The sequence below is a fragment of the Oncorhynchus tshawytscha genome, linkage group LG30, assembly GCF_018296145.1.
Source record: "Oncorhynchus tshawytscha isolate Ot180627B linkage group LG30, Otsh_v2.0, whole genome shotgun sequence".
Lineage (NCBI taxonomy): Eukaryota > Metazoa > Chordata > Actinopteri > Salmoniformes > Salmonidae > Oncorhynchus > Oncorhynchus tshawytscha.
The window spans coordinates 17622430-17645669 of record NC_056458.1 but is presented as its reverse complement, the minus strand read 5'-3'; the positions used below and the strand labels follow the sequence as shown (position 1 = coordinate 17645669).

At 43.3% G+C, this 23240-nt stretch overlaps 1 protein-coding gene across 1 annotated transcript; it reads right to left on the bottom strand.

Moving 5' to 3' along the window:
- Nucleotides 1–11008: 11008 nt before the first annotated feature.
- On the bottom strand, nucleotides 11009–22094 carry LOC112228638 (serrate RNA effector molecule homolog). Its single transcript, XM_024394123.2, has 20 exons — nucleotides 21950–22094; nucleotides 21170–21309; nucleotides 20880–21023; nucleotides 20656–20802; nucleotides 20272–20460; nucleotides 17200–17369; nucleotides 15840–16030; nucleotides 15540–15671; nucleotides 15113–15329; nucleotides 14463–14638; nucleotides 14212–14273; nucleotides 14021–14099; nucleotides 13691–13885; nucleotides 13423–13593; nucleotides 13128–13281; nucleotides 12817–13010; nucleotides 12514–12670; nucleotides 12181–12270; nucleotides 11892–11994; nucleotides 11009–11272 (listed from the first exon to the last, which is right to left on the bottom strand). The coding sequence occupies exons 2-20, from the start codon at nucleotides 21289–21291 to the stop codon at nucleotides 11197–11199; spliced, it is 2769 nt and encodes a 922-aa protein (XP_024249891.1). The 5' UTR covers nucleotides 21292–21309; nucleotides 21950–22094; the 3' UTR covers nucleotides 11009–11196.
- Nucleotides 22095–23240: the final 1146 nt, after the last annotated feature.

Sequence of the window (23240 nt, the reverse complement as noted above, 5' to 3'; positions counted from 1 at the left end):
AATGGACAGATCAGTGATTGCAAAACTTGTGTATTAGGTATCTCTGATCTGATTATGTTTGCTTTAGACTCATGGCTGTCCTCAAACTGGGGGAGCGTCTTGGTCAGCTGGTTTAGGCTGGAATGAGGATCATCAATTGTCCTTTTCGAAGTGTCTTTAGCTGTCTGGTTAAAAGCCAATTTATGCTTCAACCCGAAAATGTGGTCGGAGGCTTCGTATGGAGATTGTGACGCCATTGTGGAGCCTCCGGAAGCATGCAGAGGCCAAATCAAGCTCCATGCACCTCTCAAATGTAACAATGCAGCGGGCTCCGTATAGCTCCGCATTGACGTGATTGGTTGAAGCATGTTGTCTTCTTTTGACTCTATACTCCAAAAGTATGGATTTGAAATCAACTTTAATTATCTTCATCCATATTGGGTGAACCGTATAGAAATTACAGCACTTTTGGTACATAAGTCCCCCCATTTTAGGGGAGCAAAAGTATTGGGACAAATTCACTTACCGGTATGTGTATTAAAGTAGTAAGAAGTTAGGTATTTGGTCCCATGGGAGCGGTTGGAACTCCAAGGGGTTATATGAAAACGTCGCATCAAAATAAAAAATATACAATACACAAGTACAAAGATAAAAAAGGTTTGTTAAAATAGATAACAAAATTTACTAGTTATAAATGTATAAATTCATTGTAATCGTGAAAAAAATATCTATGTTTTTGTTTATTTGGGTGTGTACATGTGAGTGTATTGACACCATATGGAGAAGATTACAGAGTAGTTTGGTTCATCAGGCTGACCCCAAGTCTTTGCTTGAAGTTATTGCGGGATGATGATGTTTTGGCAATGTGAAGATAAGAATTCCAGGGTATGGTACCTCCATGTCTGACAGTGACCTGGCAATGTGAAGATAAGAATTCCAGGGTATGGTACCTCCATGTCTGACAGCGACCTGGCAATGTGAAGATAAGAATTCCAGGGTATGGTACCTCCATGTCTGACAGTGACCTGGCAATGTGAAGATAAGAATTCCAGGGTATGGTACCTCCATGTCTGACAGTGACCTGGCAATGTGAAGATAAGAATTCCAGGGTATGGTACCTCCATGTCTGACAGTGACCTGGCAATGTGAAGATAAGAATTCCAGGGTATGGTACCTCCATGTCTGACAGTGACCTGGCAATGTGAAGATAAGAATTCCAGGGTATGGTACCTCCATGTCTGACAGCGACCTGGCAATGTGAAGATAAGAATTCCAGGGTATGGTACCTCCATGTCTGACAGCGACCTGGCAATATGAGGTCTTGTGTTATTTCGGTGGATTTCAGAATTAACCTGGAAGAGTCAATTGAAGGGTTTAAGTAAACTGTCTGGGCTGTATAAATATTTGTAGATAGTGCATAATTGGCGTACATTAATGTCATAAATAGACAACATATTGAACTTCTTAAACAGAGGTGCAGATGGTGCCAGGTAATTACAGGTGGCCAGTCTTGAAAATGTATTTTAAATTGTACTGGAATTTTTTTAATGTTTGTGCTTTTCTAATGACTGTTTTCTGTGTTCATGCAAGTGTGACTGACTGAACAAATCCTCACTGTCAGTAGCTGCATTTTGACAGTACGTCCAGACCTTTGTTTTGAGAATGAAAGATATCTGTTTCAAGATCTCAGCTTGGTCTGTCACATGTTATGAGCCAGTATTGGTCAGTCACATGAATGAAACAAAATGGTAATGATGAATTCATTATGCTAAATCATGGAAATATAACTTGTCTGTGTATATCCCTATTTAAGACAACTGCTGGGACTGCCCCTGCAGAGCTCCTGATTGACATGTGTACTATAGGGCGTTGAGTTGGTTGGAACCTCTCCAGCGTGCTGATAATAAAGGATGATTCATTTAAGATTGACTTTGAGAGTCTCTGGTGGTAATTTCCACAACATGGAAGTGAATTTCCACGACAATTTGGCGTCACGAACTACATAATTGATTCTGCCTGCAGAGTTTTCCTAGTGGGGGTCTGCGAGGAAAACCGGTGGCCCATTTTATGAAGCGTGAGGGAAATTCCCATCTGACCGAAAGAGGACAAGAACCCGCCCAGATCAGACTCTTACTATGAGCTGCGCAGGAGGAGACACATCATCTGCAAACAATTGAGGGATGGCAACTGATTTCAGTAAGTCAATTTAAAGGAATTTGTATAAAAATTATATTTAAAATATAAATAAACAAAGATGTAGAAGGATGGTACCACTAACCTACAAGATAACACAAGGTGTTTTTGAATACCAGGTGTTATTTACATGTATGGGAAGTGGCAAGACTATAGAACCTATAGAGACCATAGCAATCTATTACTATATCAACTATTGACACAACGGATGCTGAGGGACTGTAGATGCTGAGGCACTATAGATGCTGTAGGGACCATAGATGCTATAGCTATAGGGACTATGGATACTCAGGGACTATAGATGCTCAGGGACCATGGATACTGTAGAGACTATGACGACTGTAGAGACTATAGAGGAACTGCAGAAGATACATATGATGTGGAAGAAGGCTAGACCTAGTCTTAGAGAGAAGACTAGAGCGAGGGCAAGTAACAGTAGCATGCTCCACTGACAGCTGTCTGTAGGCATTTATAAGAAAAAAGTGCACGTGGTCTGCAGCCACTGGTAGAGAATAGCATAAGGTGCACTCTGTGCTATTTTATATGTATAGTGAAGATATGATGCATAGGAGATAACGGCAGAGAATCGTTGAAGATGCTCATGGGGTAATAAGGGAGATTACAGAGTGTGTTTGGGAATTGTACTAAGTGAATGTGGATGTGAAAGTTGTGTATGGTTGTGTTAGTGAGGAAAGGACGCGTTAAGCTGATTGAAATTTGGATAATAAGCTGATTGATTGAAATTTGGGTGTTAAGCTGATTGGAATTTGGATAATAAGATGATTGATTGAAATTTGGATGTTAAGCTGATTGAAATGTGGATAAAAAGCTGACTGAACAGAGTGAATGAGAGCTGTCAGGGGACAAGCTCCAGTGGGAAAGAGGATTACTGATTCTGTGTGAGCTGAGTTTTCAGATCTATAACATTATCATGGGGTTCTGTCCACCACTGCCCATCGATCTACAGGCTGTGAGCACAGACAGGAGAATACCTATAACGTTATAAAGGGATTCTGTATGGAGATATGAAAGGAGAATATGCCAAATATATTTCTGGACACCTAGCCATGGCCCGGGACTGGAAGATGCTTGTCGATATTGGCCAGCAACTCATTTTTCCACCTGAGATTGCTTCTACCAAGCTTAGGCCAGACATGGTACTCTGGTCCCCTTCACGAAAGGCTGTGTACATCATAGAGCTCACAGTCCCGTGGGAAAACTCTGTTGAAGAGGCCTACGAGCGTAAGAAACTGCGTTACACAGAGTTGGCAGCAGACGCAACTCAGCGTGGCTGGAATGCAAAAGTCTGGCCAGTTGAAGTGGGATGCAGAGGATTCGTGGCTTCTTCCACCATCAGGTTGCTGAAAGAACTTGGAATCCATGGACAGGCTCTGCGGCAGACCGTCAGAGCAGTTTCTCAAGCAGCTGAAAGAGGCAGCCAGTGGATCTGGATCAAACGGAAGGACTCTTGCTGGGCTATAACTTCATGACCCCCCACCCCCACCTGAGAACCCAATTCAGATCCCTCCAACTTGAGGAGGGCATATGAGGTATGCGGTCAGCTGTATGGCTGGCTCAGGGAAGAGGACGCCCCTGCCTTGCATAGTCCCGTGGGAAATCTTAATTTGCCATGGGACACAAGCTAAGGCTTGATCACCCTTTAGCTGGCCACCTTTGATGAGGGTGTTTAGTGATTAAAGGCCGAAACACCCACTGATTCAAAGGCACACAACTGAGGATGTGTCCCAAAATTGACATCTTAACCCAGTCTAAGAAATAAACCTCCCATGCCACTCTGTCAACATCACGGCAAATCTCATGTGAGTGCATTCCATCTATTGGCACAATGGACAGTTTTTAACATCTCGTCCCATGTTTTATGATTCTGAATATGCTGTTAAATAGAACACTACTGTAGAGGAGGAATTTGTGATGTAGTACAAATGTATAATGGGTTACTAGAGATAAAGTAACATAATATTTGTATAATGGGTTACTAGAGATAAAGTAACATAATATTTGTATAATGGATTACTAGAGATCTGATGAAGTAGCAATATAAATAATAATAATAATAATATACAACTTGCACACCCTCATGTAGACGTACGTAAGTGGTGTAAAAAGTATTCTGTTCAGAGTGGTCCCTTTATGGATCATATAATAAAGTTGAGGTTAAAGCATTGTACGGGACTTGACTTACCCCTAACCAATAAAACTATACACGCTTATGAGATTTCCTCCCACCTGGTAATACATTTTGAAATAAGCCCATTCCCTGTTAAATAGAAAATAGAACCAATGATTTTCTGTATGCTAGGTAGAGACTTATTATGGACAGAGCATGCCATCTACAGGGGACTGATAGACAGTGCAACCCAGTTATTACATGTTGATGCCTCCAAAGCATTACATATGCATCTTAAAATAATAAACATTTAATAAATATTGAAGGAGAAAGTGAATATCCAACAGAAATGTCAAATAAATATAGAGGATCTTTTGAAGGGATACTAAGATGAAAACAATGCCTTCCAATATAGAGAAAGTTATCATGTTTGTTTTGTTTTAAACCTTTCAATAGGGGGAAAAGCAGAATGTTGTTTGAGAGTGATCCGTGTGTTTAAGCAGTAGGGATTGATGTCCGGATGATCTCTGCATGTGTGGTTCCCACCATGAATCGTGGAGGAGGAGGTGTGATGGTGCTTTGCTGGTGACACTGTATGTGATTTATTTAGAATTTAAACCACACTTAACCAGCATGGCTACAACAGCATTCTGCAGCGATACGCCATCCCATCTGGTTTGTGCTTAGTGGGACTATCATTTGTTTTCCAACAGGACAATGACCCAAAACACACCTCCAGGCTGTGTAAGGGCTATTTGACCAAGAAGAAGAGTGACGGAGTGCTGCATCAGATCACCTGGCCTCCACAATCACCCGACATCAACCCAATGAGTTGGACCACAGAGTGAAGGAAAAGCAGCTAACAAGTGTTCAAGACTTCTTCAAGACTGTTGGAAAAGCATTCGTCATGAAGCTGGTTAAAAAATATTTGTATTGTTTTTTAAAACTTTTTTGGTTACTACATGATTCCATATGTGTTATTTCATAGTTTTGATGTCTTCGCTATTATTCTACAATGTAGAAAATAGTAAAAAATAAAGAACAACCCTTGAATGAGTAACTGTGTCCAAACCTTTGACTGGTACTGTACGTTAGAAGCTCAGTAATCGATGAAGACACTGATTTCATCAGAGGCACCAATCTCACCTTGACCTGCTGCTGATATCTTGAAGTTACCAATTACCTCCATCACCTCCATTATTACATCAGGAGGATCAAACTGGAGCAGAGAAGGTAAATGTCCCTTAATGTAATCCAAGGGATTTCCACCAGTTTTCTCTATTTTCTTTGACATAGAGGAACCCATTCACAAAAAAAGTTATTAAATTCACATGAAATAACATCAATTAAATGTATTGGTCACATACACATATTTAGCAGATGTTATTGCGGGTGTAGCAAAATGCTTGTGTTCCTAGCTCCAACAGTGCAGTAGAAAAAACTTCTGGGTAATAATGTAAGAAATAACACACACAAAAACAAGACACTGCAAAATTGTTTAGGAGTTAGAAGCAGAGCTGCCGTTGTCTGTCGGCACCATCATAGCAACTTATCATCAGGATCACTATAGGTCTTATTTTCAACAATACATTGAGATGGGATAATTGTAAATGCCTTTTTCTTATTCAACAGTTGATTGATGATTTTCCAAGTTGATGTTATATTATTTAGGATTCTTGGAATTTGTTAGTAAATCTATATTTTTGGGGGATATCTTAAGTAGGTGATTCAATTTGTTCTTATACTTTCTGTAATTTGCAGAAATCAGGGGAGAGGACATTTGTGAGAAACTTTTTATACAACTTTGTTTTTAAACTGAGGATGTTTTAGCGACCGGTTGCAAACCAAGGTTAACAGAACCCAACTGCTGCTTTCTTACGTGATTTAACTTAGGGAAAGCAGTGGTGAAATACAGAGTTGAAAGATGTGAGAAGTCTGGTAAGCATACTCTACATCAGCCTGATTATACACATTTTCACATGAAATATCATCCATTAACATCTTGAAGCCCTCACAATTCGTTTTGGTCAGAAATGTCAGTATAAGGTTAGCCACATTATTAAAATAATTTGTAAAAATATCAATAAGGGTGGCAGATGAATTGATCACTCTTGTGGGTTTATAGATGAGGGGATACAGATAGCTGGAGTATAAAGTATTTAAAAAGTCAGATGTCAGTGAGTGGTTCTCACTTTTAAATACATTTATGTTGTAATCACCCAATAGAAAACACATTTTATCTTCATTATTAATCAAATCCAAGGTTGATGCAAGGATATAAAAAAAAGCGACCAATGTCAGAATTGGGTGGTCGACAGATGCATCCAATTACCACTTTATTACCACCCCAAAAAAACAGGAGGGAATTTCTATGAGAAGAGATTCAGCGTCACTGTTATCAAATGTAAGTGCGAGGTCCTCTCTTACAAATAATTGAAACATTTATGAACAAAAATGGATATTCCTTCTCCATTGCTATTTTCTTCTCCACCCACCCGTAATCATTTTTCAGGGTGGGAGGGACATTTTATTGGACCATAATAACACATTTTCGATTGCAATGTTGCAATAAAACATTATGTTCAAGAAGAAAACAGTAGAAATCTGTGATGTAGTTTCCGAATGCGCAAGGTAGGGTATTGCATGGCAGTCATGGCATAAACCAAGTTCAAGTGCAGCGCTGTCTCTCTAGTAGTTATATACTGTATATTAATAAGTGATACTATAACATTACCACGGGTAAACAACAGGATATTACAAAATCCTATTATATATATAGTCAGGTCCATAAGTATTTGGACAATGACACAATTTGCATAATTTTAGCTCTGTACGCCGCCACAATGGATTGGAAAGGAAACAATCAAGATTTGCTTTAAGTATAGACTTTCACCTTTAATTTAAGGGTTTTGTCAAAATTATTGTATGAACCGTGTAGGAATTACAACCATTTTAGGAGCTCAGGAGTAATTGCACAAACAAACATTCAAAAATTAAATTGTCAGTTGTAATACTTGTTTGCAAATCCTTTGCAGTCAATGACTGCTTGAAGTCTGGAAACCATAGACATCGCCAGATGCTGGGTTTCTTCCCTGGTGAGATCATCCGTTCACCTTACTCTGCGTCTCACAAAAACATGGCATTTGGAACCAAAAATCTCAAATTTGGACTCGTCAGACCAAAGGACAGATTTCCACCGGTCTAATGTCTATTGCTCATGTTTCTTGGCCCAAGCAAGTCTCTTCTTATTGGTGTCCTTTAGTAGTGGTTTCTTTACAGCAATTTGACCATCAAGGCTTGATTCACAGTCTCCTCAATGAAGCATTTATTTGGGCTGCAATCTGAGGTGCCGTTAATGGCAGATTTCCGAGGCTCGTATCTCTAATTAACTTATCCTCTGCAGCAGAGGTAACTCTGGGTCGTCCTTTCCTGTTGTGGTCCTCATGAGAGCCAGTTTTATCATAGCGCTTGATGGTTTTTGCATCTTCACAAATTTTTGGGGGGTTACTACATGATTCCTTGTGTTATTTCATAGTATTGATGTCTTCACTATTATTCTACAATGTAGAAAAATAGTAAAAATTAAGATAAACGCTTCAATGAGTAGGTGTGTCCAAACTTTTGATTGTGTGTGTATGTATATATACACACACACATATATACACTGCTCAAAAAAATAAAGGGAACACTAAAATAACACATCCTAGATCTGAATGAATGAAATATTCTTATTAAATACTTTTTTCTTTACATAGTTGAATGTGCTGACAACAAAATCACACAAAAATTATCAATGGAAATCAAATGTATCAACCCAGTGAGGTCTGGATTTGGAGTCACACTCAAAATTAAAGTGGAAAACCACACTACAGGCTGATCCAACTTTGATGTAATGTCCTTAAAACATGTCAAAATGACGCTCAGTAGTGTGTGTGGCCTCCACGTGCCTGTATGACCTCCCTACAACGCCTGGGCATGCTCCTGATGAGGTGGCAGATGGTCTCCTGAGGGATCTCCTCCCAGACCTGGACTAAAGTATCCGCCAACTCCTGGACAGTCCATTGGTGGATGGAGCGAGACATGATGTCCCAGATGTGCTCAATTGAATTCAGGTCTGGGGAACGGGCGGGCCAGTCCATAGCATCAATGCCTTCCTCTTGCAGGAACTGCTGACACACTCCAGCCACATGTCTAGCATTATCTTGCATTAGGAGGAACCCAGGGCCAACCGCACCAGCATATGGTCTCACAAGGGGTCTGAGGATCTCATCTCGGTACCTAATGGCAGTCAGGCTACCTCTGGCGAGCACATGGAGGGCTGTGCGGCCCCCAAAGAAATGCCACCCCACACCATGACTGACCCACCACCAAACCGGTCATGCTGGAGGATGTTGCAGGCAGCAGAACATTCTCCACAGCGTCTCCAGACTGTCAGGTCTGTCACATGTGCTCAGTGTGACCCTGCTTTCATCTGTGAAGAGCACAGGGCACCAGTGGCGAATTTGCCAATCTTGGTGTTCTCTGGCAAATGCCAAACGTCCTGCACGGTGTTGGGCTGCAAGCACAACCCCCACCTGTGGACGTCGGGCCCTCATACCACCCTCATGGAGTCTGTTTCTGACCGTTTGAGCAGACACATGCACATTTGTGGCCTGCTGGAGGTCATTTTGCAGGGCTCTGGCAGTGCTCCTCCTTGCACAAAGGTGGAGGTAGCGGTCCTGCTGCTGGGTTGTTGCCCTCCTACGGCCTCCTCCACGTCTGCTGATGTACTGGCCTGTCCCCTGGTAGCGCCTCCATGCTCTGGACACTACGCTGACAGACACAGCAAACCTTCTTGCCACATCTCGCATTGATGTGCCATCCTGGATGAGCTGCACTACCTGAGCCACTTGTGTGGGTTGAAGACTCCGTCTCATGCTACCACTAGAGTGAAAGCTTCTACACCTGCATTGCTTGCTGTTTGGGGTTTTAGGCTGGGTTTCTGTACAGCACTTTGAGATATCAGCTGATGTACGAAGGGCTATATAAATAAATTTGATTTGAAAGCACCGCCAGCATTCAAAAGTGACCAAAACATCAGCCAGGAAGCATAGGAATTGAGAAGTGGTCTGTGGTTATCACCTGCAGAACCACTCCTTTATTGGGGGTGTCTTGCTAATAGCCTATAATTTCCACCTGTTGTCTATTCCATTTGCACAACAGCATGTGAAATTTATTGTCAATCAGTGTTGCTTCCTAAGTGGACAATTTGATTTCACAGAAGTGTGATTGACTTAGTTACATTGTGTTGTTTAAGTGTTCCCTTTATTTTTTTTGAGCAGTATATATAATATATATATATATATATATATATTCAGCAAAAAAATAATTGTCCCTTTTCAGGACCCTCTCTTTCAAAGATAATTCATAAAAATCCAAATAACTTCACAGATCTTCATTGTAAAGGGTTTAAACACTGTTTCCCATGCTGGTTCAATGAACCATAAACAGTTCATGAACAGGCACTTGTGGAACGGTCGTTAAGACACTAACAGCTTACAGACAGTAGGCAATTAAGGTCACAGTTATGAAAACTTAGGACACTAAAGAGGCCTTTCTACTGACTGAAAAACACCAGAAGATGCCCAGGGTCCCTGCTCATCTGCGTGAATGTGCCTTAGGCATGCTGCAAGGAGGCATGAGGACTGCAGATGTGGCCGGGGCAATAAATTGCAATGTCCGTACTGTGAGACTGGACAGACAGCCGATCGTCCTCACAGTGGCAGACCACATGTAACACCTGCACAGGATCGGTACATCCGATCATCACACCTGCGGGACAGGTACAGGATGGCAACAACAACTGCCCAAGTTACACCAGGAAGGCACAATCCCTCCATCAGTGCTCAGACTGTCTGCAATAGGCTGAGAGAAGCTGGACTAAGGGCGTGTAGGCCTGTTGTAAGGCAGGTCCTCACCAGACATCACCGGCAACCTATGGGCACAAACCCACCTTCGCTGGACCAGACTAGCAAAAAGTGCTCTTCACTGACAAGTCACGGTTTTGTCTCACCAGGGGTGATGGTCAGATTTGCGTACATGGTCGAAGGAATGAGCGTTACACCAAGGCCTGTACTCTTGAGCGATTTGGAGGTGGAGGGTCCGTCATGGTCTGGGGCGGTGTGTCACAGCATCATCGGACTGAGCTTGTTGTCATTGCACAGCGTTGATATTGCCTGCGTTACAGGGAAGACATCCTCCTTCCTCATGTGGTACCCTTCCTGCAGGCTCATCCTGACATGACCCTCCAACATGACAATGACACCCGGATCGCAATCCCATTGAGCACGTCTGGGACCTGTTGGATCGGAGGGTGAGGGCTAGGGCCATTCCCCCCAGAAATGTCTGGGTACTTGGTGGAAGAGTGGGGTAACATCTCACAGCAAGAACTGGCAAATCTGGTGCAGTCCATGAGATACACTGCAGTATTTAATGCAGCTGGTGGCCACACCAGATACTGACTTACTTTTGACCCTCCCCTTTGTTCAGGGACATAGTATTCCATTTCTGTTAGTCACATGTCTGTGGAACTTGTTCAGTTTATGTCTCAGTTGTTGAATCTTATGTTCATACAAATATTTACACATGTTAAGTTTGCTGAAAATAAACGCAGTTGACAGTGAGAGGACGTTTCTTTTTTTGCTGATATATACATTTTTAAAAATGCCATTGTCATCAAATGTTTTTTATTGAGGTTATACATTTTTGTAATTCGAGTTGGTTACAATTGTACTGAGACTTTGCGCTGCAGACACTGAACAAAAAAAATAGGAGGCTAATTCATCACTTAACATAAGGGGATGAGAAGGGGAGATTACAATGATTAGAAACAAAAGAGATTAAAATAAATGGATAGTCTAGAAGAAGTCCATGTCATCAGGTGCATCCAGGTCACGGTATTCAATGATGTTGCGTGGATCTCCCCGAGACATTCTGAAGGACACAGCCAGGATGCAGTGCAAAGAGGCACAGCATAGAAATAGGAAAGATTGAGAGAAAAATTAACAGAGGTTTCTAAACATAAGCCTGTCATTAGCAGAAAAGGAAAGCTTTTTTGAAATGTTTTTATTTAACTCTAATTTTACCAGGCAACACATTCTCATTTACAGCAATGACCTGGGGATTAGTTACAGGGGAGAGGAATGAGCCAATTGGAAGCGGGCAATGATTAGGTAGCCATGATGGTCAGATTGGGAATTTAGCCAGGACACCAGAGTTAACACCCCTACTCTTACGATAAGTGCCATGGGATATTAGTGACCAGAGTCAGGACACCCGTTTCAACGTCTCATCCGAAAGACAGCACCCTACACAGGACAATGTCCCCAATCACCGCCATTGGGAATTCAGATGTTTTTTTAGACCAGAGGAAGAAGTGCCTCCTACTGGCCCTCCAATACCACTTCCAGCAGCATCTGGTCTCCCATCCTGGGACCGACCAAAACCAACCCTGCTTAGCTTCAGAGGTAAGCAGGGAAGTGGGATGCAGGGTGGTATGCCGCTGGCCGAAGATAATGGTGCGGTATTCGTCCCTAACTGACCATGGTCTCACCTGTTGTTGCGGGGTTTACCAGGGTAGCCACCACCCTGTCCACGGAAGTTGTCATAGTTACCCCGACCGCCCCCATACTGGTTTGGTGGGTAAGGAGGTCCACCTTGGGAAGAGTAAGGTACAGTATGTGTGTCATGTCAGAACAGAACACCTGAGAGCTGCAACCAAATTAATTACATAGTTGTGGTAAACTTAAATTTGTTAAATTCTCAGGATAAGTGGTGATGTAAAAAGAGCTTAATAAATCAATGTGATTGATAATATGATAGGAGATGAGGCAGAGGCTCACCTCCGTAACCCATGACAGGAGGACGAGGCTGGCCGGGACCGAAGCCCATGAGGCCCTGGGGAGGGAAGGGCATGCCCGGAGAAAGAACTCCTACAGAGAGATGGAGAGAAACAGGGTCAGTGGAAAAATACACACCTAGATTTAATGATACAGCTACACCTAAACTCTTCTCGAAACATCTGCTCCCCGGGGGACCTTTTCAGGAGGATGTAACATTACAGAACGTTTGAATACAAAAATGTATGGTGTAGAACAAATATGATTGTCAGTGACAACAGGGAATCGTGTCAGCGCTATTATTCATTCTATTTCTATGTGCAACGTGTCCCTCACCCTGTCCTGGGCCAGGCGGAGGAGGTGGCTTCATCTCCGGGAGGGAAGGTCGCTTGGCATCCATGAGGAAATTGTTGAAAAACACCACCTCCTTTTTCACCTCATCAATTTTGTCCCCGTGTTTGTTCAGGATGTGCTTGCGCACAAACTCTGGGCCCTGGCCAGGCAGAGGGAACAAATTAATTCACATTTTAATCTGCACCACACCATGGCAAGGGAAACACAGACCAGTACATGCTTAATGCTTTTTGGATATACAATATTTCTGTTTGACAATTTACTTCCATCCTAACAGACACACACCTTGAACTTCTTGCCACTGAGGGGGCAGAGCCACTTGTCCTTGCCCAGCTCCTGGGTGTTTGCCGACACAAACTTCTCCACCTCATGCTCTGGGTCCTTCCGGCCCATCTTGCCTGCCTCCTCCTCTGATAGCTTCTCCTTCACACTGAATAGGGGGCTCAGCCTCTCCTCAAATGTCTTCTGCCACTCCAACACTGAGTGCATGACAGGGGGAGGGGGCGACAGTCAGTCAATCGTGTGTCAATGTATGATGCAGCCATCTCAAATGTGTGCCTAGCCAGTGTTGAATATTACAGTAGTGTCCTGCTCACCTTCCCCGTGTGTGATGCGGTTGGGAGGGATGGGCCCACGCACATGGATCATGCCACAGCGGTTGGGCATCTCATCCTCGCTGGGGTACTCGCAGTTGTTGTAGTAGTCAATGGAATGGACAATACGCAGGTACAAGAGAAGACGGTCCAACACCTGGGAAGAGATGAAGGCAATCAAGTAAAGATAACGTACTTTTTCCTTTTCATTTGACCACTTTAGCATCAGACAAAACCCAAACATTTCACTGCATAAAAATAATGTAAAGCTGCTGTGTGACAAGGCAGATGGATGGACCTTGACCAGCGTGTCATCCCTCTCCACAGTGATCTCGGCTGGGTTCCCCTCCTTGCTGCCCTCCTCTGCATCAGCTCCGCCCACACTGCCCAGTAGCTCCTCCTCCTCAGCGCTCACCTCCTCTATCAAGTAGTCAGTGATGTTCTTCAGGATGGGGTTCTGAGCCGCCATCTGATACAACCACACAATACGGGATTAAACATCCAAGAAACTGATAAGTTCATGATACATACTGCAAAGACGCCAAATTGCTTTCAGTGTCTTGTACCTCCACAGCAGACACATTATCTCCCCGGGCCTTTTGGCTCCACAGCCTGCCTCTGTCGTCCAGAGAGTGGATGAGTTTGGCTGACAGTTTGATGTCATTGCGCAGCACCTGTTTGTGCTGAGTGATGCCATTGATGTTGCGGACCCTCCGGGCTAGGTCTCTGTTCACCCCCGGGGCCAGCTCACAGTCACGCAGCTACACACAGTCAAGAGGACACATACAGGGTCAAAACACTCACTAACCAGCTGTGTGACTCAAGTGCCATATCTTGCTCATCATCAGGTTCCAGTACTGCCTAATGTTGTAGTCTTGGAAGGTTGTTAAACTCACTCTGATGTTCTGGAGGTTCCAGCAGGTCTCCTTGATGTTGACACTACGGTCAAATGTCACCCAGCAGCGTCGGAAGAACCTGAGGTGAATGACAGACGTTACATTTTCAACCGTCCAGTACAGTCCATTAGCAGCAAGGAGCAGCAGACAGGGTCCAGCTGTGGATGTGGTCACGTGGAAGTGGAACTAACCTGCGCTCCGGTTGGGGATCAGACAAGCACACTCGCATAAACCCAGGATATCTCCGACATAACTGAGGGAGGCAAAAACAACAGGTTAGTTATTCCTCCTGGATGCCTCCACTCATTGTGTGTGTGTGTGTGTGTGGGTAACAGCTGTATCTGAGAGTCCCTTGTATCAATGTAACTTCAGAGTAGAGTGTCATTCTGACAGTCCATACAAGTGTTCAGTATGTTTGTACAGTCAAATTGCTTAAACTCACAGCTATGATCTCAGCCTTGGAGATTGTGGGGGCAATGCTCCTCATGAATAAAGAGCAGGTCCTGTGGAGAGGCCTGGGTCTCAGGGGCTGGTCCTCCTTGGGTTTCTTCTCCTCTTGTTTCTCCCTCTCTCTCGCCCTTTCCTTTGGTTTCTCCTCTTTGCTTTTCTTACCGTCAGCTACACAATGAGTGGAGCAGAGAAGTCATTACCTTACCAAAAATACACTGCTCAAAAAATAAAGGGAACACTAAAATAACACATCCTAGATCTGAATGAATGAAATATTCTTATTAAATACTTTTTTCTTTACATAGTTGAATGTGCTGACAACAAAATCACACAAAAATTATCAATGGAAATCAAATTTATCAACCCATGGAGGTCTGGATTTGGAGTCACACTCAAAATTAAAGTGGAAAACCACACTACAGGCTGATCCACCTGTTGTCTATTCCATTTGCACAACAGCATGTGAAATTTATTGTCAATCAGTGTTGCTTCCTAAGTGGACAGTTCGATTTCACAGAAGTGTGATTGACTTGGAGTTACATTGTGTTGTTTAAGTGTTCCCTTTATTTTTTTGAGCAGTGTATATTTGAATACTAGAATTTGTGAAAACAGTGACCACAACGCAGTGCCTTCATCACCCACCTTCACCCTCTTCTTCCTCTTCATCTTTGTCCTCCCCCTCCTCCTTTTCCTCATCGTCCTTGTCCTCCCCTTCCTCCTTTTCCTCACCCTCATCCTCCTTCTCTGCATTTTTATCAGAGGAATGATGGGAGTTGGAGTCCGAATCGGAGTCACTCTCAGAGGCACTGGCCTCATCTTCACTGTCTCCACTGTGCTTCCGCTTCCTCTTCTTACTCAGCTAACAAACACATGGGAAGGAAAATAGGTGGTGGTAAAGGTCAATAGATCCATCACTGATACAAATCAATTAGCCCAAATCCTAACTTGAGTACTGTTTTAGTGCAAATTTCCCACCGTCATCGATGCAAGTTAGGATTTGGCCCATTAAGAGCAGCACATTCAAAAAGTCAGAAAGACAGACGAAGACACATGGACGCTAAACACTAACCTTCTTAGGCTCAGGCGCAACTTCTTTGCTTTTCACCTCTTTTTCTCCTTTCTCTTCTCCCTCACTCCCTTCTGCTGCTGCTTCACCACCACCGTTTGCCCCCTTCTCCGTGCTGCAGGCATCACTCTCCCCCTGTGGCAGAGTTTGCTACATCAATGACTAGTTGACAAGCATTTCACTACATCCGCAATAACATCTGCTAAATAGGAGTATGTGACCAATAAAATTTGATGACTCCCTGTCTCGAGGGGAAAGAATAGAGCAGGGCAAAGAAAAGGTGGTTACGACAAGACAGCATACATTCTCTTTGTCAGCTGGGGGTTTGCGGTCATTGTCCTGATTCTTATCCTTGGGCTCCTCTTTTTTGGGGGGTTCAGTTCCAGGACCAACAGCTGCCGCCCTGTCAGCTCTCTCCCTCTCCTCTTCCTCCTCAGACGGCAGCTCCAATATACGCAGGTCATGATCTGTCCCTCCCTCCATCTTTATCACCGCTGAATGACAGAGGGAGGACAGGGGTAAGGACACTGGTCACCAACCGGTCGATCGTGATAAAGCCTTGCATATCTATTTTTGTCTTATTCATTTCATGCTGTTGGCAGTAAGTGCACTAGCTGCCCTAGCGCTGGCATAGTGAAGTGTTCCCAGTTTGAACCATTTCATGTGTCTGAAGGTAAAACTGTGCCTACCCGGCAGCCCCAGGGAGAAAATCAAGATAACTGCAGACACTGATCTGAGCTTCCTTATGTAAAGACTCTAAAAAGAAGCCTCAAACGCACAGCAAAGTTGATACTGTGAGATTTAAACCATGACTAAAGAGTGTCAATGAATACAGCAAAGACCTGCTGTTTTTACAAGGAAGTTCACATTTAAGTTATTCAACACTTCACCGTCAAACACTTTGTTCAACACTTTTATAAGTCATTAAATGTGCTTCTCCCTACTTCCACTACAACCAACACTACAGTTGCAATGCATAAGTAGCTAATTGTATAGATAAGCTTGCGTTATTTTTATCAGCTTGTCTTCAACATTAAGAAATATTAAACTTTCTCTAGTCATAGGAGTAACAACATGAATTGGTGCATGGGGCAGAAATAATGCAGTGCGACTAAAGTTGCCATTAGCTGGAATAATGTGTGTCCTTTTGGTCAATCTCAGGGAGGGACGGTGAGAGGAAGCCTTAGACGCAGGCCATCAGTTCAGTACATTTTTAAAATGCAAATTATGCTCACTCAGCTGTGCCTCAAGTAATACAACAAATTATATATTACCAGTGTGATTTTTACATTTTTAAATATCATTTCAAAATGGTCTAAGAAAAACACTGAACCACCCTCATTGCTACAGAACTGTTTTTAAATAGGTTCATGTTGTATAGGCGTACATTTTTTAAGCCAGGTTACAAAATTGTGAATGGTAGAACTTGCATTTTGACTCAGAAAGTGATATTGAATCAGAAAAGGTTTGGTGACCACTGGGTTAGGATATATAACCTGTTGAGGTAATTAATTAATTAAACCTAACTAAACCAACAAATAACACCCATCCTGACACTGCTCGAAACTAAGGTTGACGTCCAAGTACTCTGCAAGAGAGCTGAATGAAGCCATTAGAGGGGTCTCCCACTGCCACCCACCTCCAACCACACCCACTACTCTACCTGCATCCAAGACCTTCATGATGGCCTGGGCCTTCTCCATGTCCAGGGAGACAGTGTCGAACCAGCCGTTCTCCATCAGGAATATGTAGACATTCAGCCGGTTCTGCAAGCCACTGTGGGCCTCAGCCTTCCGCCGGCCCGCCTCATCCGGGTGGTATTTGGATCTGAACCTGAGTTCACAACAATGTCCCCAAAAGAGCACGGGAGAGAGACAGGGCAGGGATGGAGGGGAGGAGAGCAGAATGTTAGAGAATGTCCTTGTATGTATGGCCAGGCCAAATAAACTGGCCTACAGCAATGAACTGGGACTAATATACTGCCATTCTATACCCAAACACTAAATCAAATTTAAAAAACAAAATTAAAATACTGGAGAACTTTTTTCTGAACATTCCTGTACATTCCTGCAATGTCTTATTTTGGGGGAACACAGCATGTCCATCAATTAAATGCAACTACAATATATACTCAAAAGTATGTGGACACCACTTCAAATTAGTGGTTTTGGCCATTTTTTTACCCCCCTTTTCTCCCCAATTTCGTGGTATCCAATTGTTTTTAGTAGCTACTATCTTGTGTCATCGCTACAACTCCCGTACGGGCTCGGGAGAGACAAAGGTTGAAAGTCATGCGTCCTCCGATAACACAACCCAACCAAGCCGCACTGCTTCTTAACACAGCGCGCATCCAACCCGGAAGCCAGCCGCACCAATGTTTCGGAGGAAACACCTTGCACCTGGCAACCATGGTTAGTGCGCACTGCGCCCGGCCAGCCACAGGAGTCGCTGGTGCGCGATGAGACAAGGACATCCCTACCGGCCAAGCCCTCCCTAACCCGGACGACGTTAGGCCAATTGTGCGTCACCCCACGGACCTCGCGGATGCGGCCGGTTACGACAGAGCCTGGGCGCGAACCCAGTCTCTGATGGCACAGCTGGCGCTGCAGTACAGCGCCCTTAACCACTGTGCCACCCGGGAGGCCCCGAGCTCAGTGACTTTCAACGGGGCTCCATCATAGCAAGCCACCTTCCCAATCTGTCACATTTCTGCCCCAGTCAACTGTAAGTGCTGTTATTGTGAAGTGGAAACAACTATGAGCAACAACGGCTCAGCCATGAAGTAGTAAGCCACACAAGCTCACAGAACAGGACCGCCGAGTGCTGAAGAGTGTAAAAACCATCTGTTCTTGGTTGCAATACTCACGACAGAGTTCCAAACGGCCTCTGGAAGCAACGTCAACACAATAACTATTTGTTGGGACCTTCATGAAATGGGTTTCCATGGCCGAGCAGCTGCACACAAGCCTACGAGCCTATAAACGCTACAGCATACAATGACATTCTAGACGATTCTGTGCTTCCAACTTCGTGGCAACAGTTTAGGGAAGGCCATTTCCTGTTCCAGCATGACAATGGCCCCGTGCACAAACCGAGGTCCATACAGAAATGGCTGGTTTGTTGAGATCGGTGTAGAAGAACATGACTGGCCTGCAGAGCCCTGACATCAACCCCATCGAACACATTTGGGATGAATTGGAACGTAGACAACAAGCCAGGCCTAATCTCCCAGCATCAGTGCCCGACCTCACTAATGCTCGTGGCTAACTGGGAGCTAGTCCCCCACAGCAATGTTCCAACATCTAGTGGAAAGCCTTCCGAGAAGAGTAGAGGCTGTTATAGCAGCAATGTGTGGAGCAACTCCATATTAATGCCCATGATTTTGGAATGAGATGTTCAACAAGCAGTGTCCACATACTTTTGGTTATGTAGTGTATCTAGGTCCACTCAAGTGACTGGCATATGAAGAAACACTTTTGTTCTGCACCTGGAAATGCTCTGGTGTCCTACTGTGGATTCTTCACAAAGTTTGCATGGTGTTATGTTTGTGTGTGAGTATAGCCGTTTGTGAAACATATCAGGATGCTTTAGGTCAACGCACCAAAAATAACTCAAAGGCAAAAGGGACACAGATATTCAAATAAAATAACATAACACAGTTTAGAATTTTACAGTTCAGAAGAGCAAATTTGCCATGGAGTGGACAAAATTTACCTTTTTTTCTCCCAGTATAACAACACATATATACTGAGAGGGGTCTCTTCTGTAAAAATGGGCTCCACTTCACCCCCCTACTGTGTTTGTGTGCGCACACAATTTCATTTTCGGTTTTGGGATTCGATTTGATCCAAATATAAAAACAAAAATGGGGGAAAAAAGCATCACATACTAAAGAAAAGAAAATATTTCCATGCGCGCAAGTGGTTTATTTGTCTGTCTAGCTAGTATCCCTGGTACTGTACGTCTAAAAGCAACTGCATTGTGCGCAGTGCAAACCCTAGCTGTCTAACAACGATTCCTGCGAGGAGTTCCAGTTTTTCCTCATCTTCAAAAACCTTGTTGTGAAGGGCGGGGGAGGAGTGGGAGGGAAGAAGGTTTGGTTAAGTTAAGAAAAAAAAAATAACATTGACATTGTATCATAATCCCTGGACACACTTGTGTAAAGTGTGATAAGCAAAACCGACAAACATACTCTGTTAAAAACTGTGTCAACTGATAATCCAAATCAGACTCACTTAAGAGCCAAATCTCTATCCTGTACTGTTTACTAGCTAGGCTATTTACTGACCTCTCTATTCATGATGGTAACCACCCAAAGCATTAACCAACTATTCTTGTCTGAAGGTGGCATGGTATGCATGATAAGCCTGCCCAAAATACCAAGTATTATCTTAACACTTTCAATAATAGATCAAAATCGTTATATATAAAAATAGCTTAAATTAAGTATGTTCAGGATGTTTTAAATACACCCATTCAACTATACCCTTTTTTAGTTAGATATCCAACTAAAAGTCTTGTATGCCTTGATAATGCAACCTATCAAATATAGGCCTAACGTCTTCCACAAACTATACTGTCTTTACCAAGCTATTAACGAACAGCTCCGATAGCGCCAGATCCATTTGACTGACAATTTCTGTGAATAGAAAGGTTGTCAGGGTTGCCAGCCTAATTCACAGTGAACTGATCCTGAATACTAATAATAGAGCAGCAAAGGCTATGATAATCGTACCACTCTTCATCTTTGTGCGCAAGGAAGAAGTCCTGCATCTGCTGCCGTCGGAAGTCTATCTTGTACTCATTATAACGTTTGACTGCCTCGGTCTCATCCACAGAGTCATCCAGGGACAGAAGGAACTCCTTAAAGCTCTTCATCACCGGAGGTGGCAGGCCCAGATCCATATCATGGATGTTTCCTAGCCTTTGTAGACAAATGACAAGGTTAAAAAGTGTGAGATAACCAGTTACTTAGAAACTGACTAAGGGCAAGCTAATCTATTGGGTGGAACAGTCACAGCTCCAGTCAAGGACATGGTGCCATTTTATTGTCATCTGCTTTCCACAGATGACAAAGTCTGCATGAACAGGTTGGTTGTGCCCAGTCTACCCTCCTCACCTTGCCTGGATGGGTATGCCATGGTGAGGCTGCATGAGATGAAGGTCAGGGTGACCCCAAGGCTGTGGAGGGGCGTAGCTGGGGCCTCCGCCACCACCGTAGCCCAAGTCATACCCACCATGGTAGGGATCTCCTCCATGGTCATCCCTGATCAAAACAGAGGGAAGATTAACTCAAACATTGTGTACAGCAATGTAGGTAGTGTAGATAAATGTGATTCTCACCAATCTCTTCTCATGCGTTTCTGTTGGGGACTCATGTCGTGCCTGGGTGGGGAGAACCTCTCCCTGCGACCTCTCTCGTAGTCCCGATACTCCCCCCGGCTACGCCGCTCCCTGCCCCTGTCCCACTCCCTTGCAGATGGGCGCCAGTAAACGGAAAGAACAAAAAGATACATGTGAAACACCATGTATGTACGACATGGATTGGAATTGTTCAAAAGTAATTTCAAAAGTTGCTTCCAATGTGCCATTTTTCTCTTTTATTTTATACAAGTATATTCCCTCTTCCTCACCTGTCATTCCAGTCATCCCTACGCCTTTCCTCTCTCTCTCGGGAGCGGTCATAGTTGTCGCTCCTCTCACGACGAAACTTGTCTCTCCTTCTGCGATCATATTCATCATCACTGTCCGCCATCACCCTAAAAATGTAGGTCTGTAGACAAATAGCATAAACATTAAAATGGTAAGTAGCTAACGGCAGCAAACAAATTAAATCGAACGGGCCACAGTAATCAAGCTAATATAATCATCATAATTTGTTAAACACCAACATTACGTTGTCCTTAGCCAAATGTGTGTAGCAAAGCATGTGCCTCCTGATTGAGTTATGCTACTGGGAGTCACATGACCAGTTAGCTAACCAACATCTTACATGGCATGTCAAGTAGCTAGCTAGCCGTTTATGTAGCTAACGTTAACTAGCTAGCTTGAATATCTGTTTTTCGAAGTAGGTTAACAAGTGAAGCTAGCTACTTCTTTCTTCGTGGTAGGCTAGTCGTAGTTTAATTAGGTACTTCCATTTTACTGCTAGCTTAGTTTACATGTTCATAGTAGCAAGCTAAAGTTAGCTTAGCTAGCGTCCCCAGCACTGTAATTTAGCTATCGAACTAGCCGCGTTAGTTGGAAGAAGCTAGCTAGTACCGGTAGACGCAAACAAAGCAAGGTCGGTATTTTTACTAGGCCGTTGTATTTTACGTGCTACAAAACATATGCTGTTACTTTCTTTACATAACATCAGCTTTAGCATACATCTCGTGACAGCATGAAATGAAACTTTATAAGGGGTAAATTACCTGTTAATAAATCACGTTATTTTAGCAATGCTGCGTGGTCTCTTAATGGCGACGCCGTTAGACAGGAAACACATTTTCCGGAAGTTGGATTACACGTTCAAACTGCATATTTAGATAAGCATATAGCCAAACACACAGAAAAAAAGAACAATAAAACGTATAATAAAAATAACTTTTACAAACTTCACAAAGTTCTTATATCCATTTAATTACACATATATAGGTTGAACGCTTCAAAGGCAACATATGAATTTCAGGGGACGTTAATAATTGCACAAAAATATGAATCATAAAGGGGTAGTTTTCATAAATATACACTGAACAAAAATAAAACACAACATGTAAAGTGTTGGCCACATGTTTCATGAGCTGAAATAAAAGATCCCAGAAATGTTACATGAGCACAAATGCTTATTTCTCTCAAATTGTGTGCACAAATTTGTTTACATCCTTGTTATTGAGCATTTATTATTTTCCAAGATAAACCATCCACCTGACAGGTGGTGTGCGTGTGACTCAGATCACAGGGCTGGGACCACCAGGCTACATGATCCTGTCTGGTCCAATACTGTGTGCTGTAGCCAACTCCTCTATCATTAGCATGACACACATGGCATGACAACAACAATAGACGAGTTGGCTAGAGCACATACAGTCCAGTACTCACCTTTGTCATTCAATGGTATGACACATCCTTTTGGCTCTTAGTCTTGCCCCTGAACTTATTATGCTGGTGATCCAGGAAGTCCCAGAGGATGTGCGACCAGACAGGAGTGGGTTCAACTCCCTGATCCACGTTAGACCATACATCCTTGTATGATGATAATATACGAACATCCCCTGACTCGTCATTGACATCTGGCTGCTTAAGAGACATGAAATTAATTTGTAGTACAAAATAGTAATTTGACGAAACCGATGATGGACAGGAAAACACAATACAAACAGTCTGAAACCATCATTTGTATTATACATGAATTACAGTACAAGTGTTTATTTCAGCTTTAAATGGAACAAAGGGTCCCCTAAAACCGTGATGTTCCTGTAGCTAACCTATTTTTATTCAGCACAAAGGCAAATACATTTGGTCACGTTCCTCCCTGTCCAGTTTTTAAGGGAACTCTTTGGAAACAAGCAAAAAAGATGATATCAATTAGAGTAGTAAGCGGGAGACACAGGAGAGGGGGAAGGTGATGATCCCACATGCTTCAAGAGGGCCACCATTGTTCCTGTTCCCAAGAAAGCTAAGGTAACTGAGCTAAACGACTACCGCCCCGTAGCACTCACATCC